Source organism: Arachis ipaensis, chromosome B10, assembly GCF_000816755.2.
Source record: "Arachis ipaensis cultivar K30076 chromosome B10, Araip1.1, whole genome shotgun sequence".
Classification (NCBI taxonomy): Eukaryota; Viridiplantae; Streptophyta; class Magnoliopsida; order Fabales; family Fabaceae; genus Arachis; species Arachis ipaensis.
Window position 1 is genome coordinate 37,517,440 of NC_029794.2, and position 3,066 is coordinate 37,520,505.

Sequence of the window (3,066 nt, forward strand, 5' to 3'; positions counted from 1 at the left end):
AATATATAAAAAAAAGTGTTACAATAAAATTTTAATTATGTTTTCTAACATCAGATATAATTTAATTAATAATATGTAATATTCATAATAGCTAATTCACTAATTATTACGGTCAAATTTAACAGTATCAAATTTAATTATAGAATAATATAAAACTCATTTAAAATTTGTCACAAAAATAAAAGGTTTTAGACAATAAGAATAGCTTAAATGACATTAGTCTTTCTGTTTAGACAATGAAAATAGTTCAAATGACATTAGTTTTTCTGTACTTAATTAAAAGGTTGCGAATTCGAGTATCTTATCTTTGGTAAAAAAAAAAAAAAAGAAATGAAAGGTTTTAAATGTTAAGGATATGATGACCAAAATATTTCTTTACCCTCCTCATTTTCATTTTCAACACCCCAGAATCTGAATGGCCACTCGCACACGCAGCAGCATGAAAAGTGAACAAGTGTCTACTGAAGATGTCGACATTGAAACTGAAAATGATAGTGAAGAAGAAGAAGAAGAAGAAGAAGAAGAAGAAGGAGGAGGAGAAGGAAGAGGCTCTTCCAAAAGGCTCAGAAAAAATGAAGAACCTTCAATGTACGAGCACATTAGGGACCAAAGGATGAAGGAGAACCAAGAGCGAATGCAGATGCTTGGATTATTGAAACTCTCTCAAAAGCTCAAAACCCAACACCAAAACCCTCAACCCAGGCCCAAAAAAAACATTGATAATGCCTTACCGTCAAGGCGTTCTTCTAGGTTTTCTCATTGTTTTTACTGCTACTCTTTTTTCGCATTTTGTTCACTGATACCATGTTTGTGTGTCGTTTTGGTGAAGTGGAAGCTGAAAGATTCTCACTTTTTTCATGGATTTTGCTTCCGTGTAGTTAAAGTTCATTACTTTAATTTTTGTCACATTTTTAAATAGGGTATATGTCATTACAACGATAAAGCTATGGGAATTTTTAACATCGATTTAACTCTTATGGTTTTTGGATTTTCCAAAGATGTGGATAAAGCTATTCTTTTTAAAAAAGGAAATATATATTTCATGGATTTACAGAATAATGACCCTAGAACCAGTTAACTATGCTGAAAATAAAGAAAAGGATAGAGAAAAGCGAGATTCATCAAGTAAAGATAGCAAAGACAACATTGAGATTTTCATACCTGAAGGTGAAAACCCAGAATTTTACACTGAAGAGCAGGAGAAGCTTCTGGGAGATTCTGATACCATTTGGGAACTGGGTGTAGATGGATGTGATGTAGATGGGAGCCGTATGTATGATTCAATCAGGGGGGAGACATGCCATCAATGCAGGTAGTTTACTGGCTTATATTGATTATTACTTCATGTTGCTCTTTGATTTCCTTGACTGGTTTAATATTTTCTATTCCTACATGACATTATTTCATTCTGAAACTTTTGTTACAAGATAGAAGATACACATGCATGCATGCATGATGCATACTTACTTATATGTCGATAGGTTTATGTTTCCCTTGATTAGATACTGTTTGCAATGCCTGGTCCATTTGCCATAACTATCTTATAAGAGTAGATGTTCTATTTGAATTTTGATCGGAGCCATCATGGGTTATGCACTTATGATGCTGTTATATCAAAGCTTTATGCCGAGTCTGGCAGTTTAACTGTTTATTTCTGCCGCAATTAGTACTTGAATGCCTCTTATCATCTTAAATGTGTTTTGATAGAAGAACTCAGGTTCCACTTCCTCTTTGTGGTTCATGCATAAAGTTGTCACATCAAATCTTCCATGTAATACTTGTTTCCTTGTTTTGTTGCAGGCAGAAAACTCTTTGTCAGCACACAAATTGCAACAGATGTGAGTTATCTCAAGGGCAGCTTTGTGGAGATTGCTTGTACACAAGGTAACATTGCTTAAGCTGAGGTTCAGATTGAGCCGATTAGTTTTCTTATTGCTTCGATTTCAATACTTGAAAGAAAATGCTGCTTTTGCCATATCCTTGTGTTAGTCACTATTGTTCGGTTAAGGTTAATGCTAATTATTTTCTAGTGTTACTCTATAGATATGGTGAAAATTTGTTAGAAGCCATTGAGAATCCCAAATGGACTTGCCCTTCTTGTCGTGGAATCTGCAACTGCAGTCGGTGCCGTAAGGCAAATGGTTGGATGCCCACCGGTAATATATACCACAAGGTTAGTTACTGCACAATGTGCTCTTCCCTTCTGTGTTATTCTCTCTATTATAGAGGATGGAAATAATTGCAGGTGATAATAGCTATTGATTTCAGAATCTTCTTAAGTGGTGCCATCTTCACTTTGTTTCATCTTATTGTTTTGGAAATAATTGGTGGTATGATAAGGTGTCAAAACTGGGTTTCAAATCGGTGGCACATTATCTGATACAAACACGCCGCACTGACAAAAGCTTGGAGGAAGGCTCAGGTGCTGAAAATGTTGCTGAAGAAATACCTCAGATCCCTGCGGACACAAACCAGAATAGAGCAATTCGCACCAGAAGAGGCTTGAGGAGATCATAATGATGCAAAGGGCGTCAAAAGAACAGAGTGGGAAAAAGATTGGCATATACGCAGGTACTTGAAGACAGACATTTTTGTTTTTTGAGAATGATGAAAGATGTAGTTCTCTTGGTGTTTGTTTGAGATGGATACAGGCTTAGCAATCTGACTAAAGAATATAGCCAATTTACCATTACTATATTGACGATGTTCTTAAGATGGTTATCAAAAGTTGTAGCAATTGGTGTTTGGCTGTGGGTTGTGGTTATGTGGTATAGTTGTGGTTTTGTTGAAGAATGTTATCAATTTTAGCCTCGGATTAAGGATTGCAACTTTGCTTCTTCGATAGTATTAACACAAAGATGAGTGATATCTACTATCTACTACTATTATATATTACAAAAGGAGTCAATAGGAGTAACATCCATGGTTTTGAAAACCAAACCGGACCAGCTGGTTCAATTGAGACCAGGAACCGATCTCCTAGCTAATTCGGTTGAAGTGAAAAACCACCAGGGAAAAAATCAGAATGAACCGGCAGCTAACTCGTGAACTGATTGAACTCGGGCG

At 35.7% G+C, this 3,066-nt stretch overlaps 1 protein-coding gene across 2 annotated transcripts; it reads left to right on the top strand.

Annotated features, from left to right (window-relative positions):
• On the top strand, positions 370-2,837 carry LOC107622872 (cell division cycle-associated protein 7). Of its 2 annotated transcripts, none has more exons than XM_021113480.1 (5): positions 370-750; positions 1,055-1,312; positions 1,801-1,884; positions 2,044-2,173; positions 2,246-2,837. In XM_021113480.1, exons 1-5 carry the CDS (start codon positions 416-418, stop codon positions 2,378-2,380), a joined length of 942 nt encoding a protein of 313 aa, XP_020969139.1. In that variant the 5' UTR covers positions 370-415; the 3' UTR covers positions 2,381-2,837. The 2 variants fall into 2 exon arrangements, with proteins under 2 accessions (XP_020969139.1, XP_016180419.1); XM_016324933.2 differs by having other exon boundaries at positions 371-750; positions 2,341-2,837.

Coding starts and splice junctions, on each gene's coding strand:
- LOC107622872 (XM_016324933.2), top strand. CDS start 416: ATGGCCACTCGCACACGCAGCAGCATGAAAAGTGAACAAGTGTCTACT. Junction 751..1,054: donor CCGTCAAGGCGTTCTTCTAG/GTTTTCTCATTG, acceptor ATGGATTTACAG/AATAATGACCCTAGAACCAG. Junction 2,174..2,340: donor CCGGTAATATATACCACAAG/GTTAGTTACTGC, acceptor TGGTATGATAAG/GTGTCAAAACTGGGTTTCAA.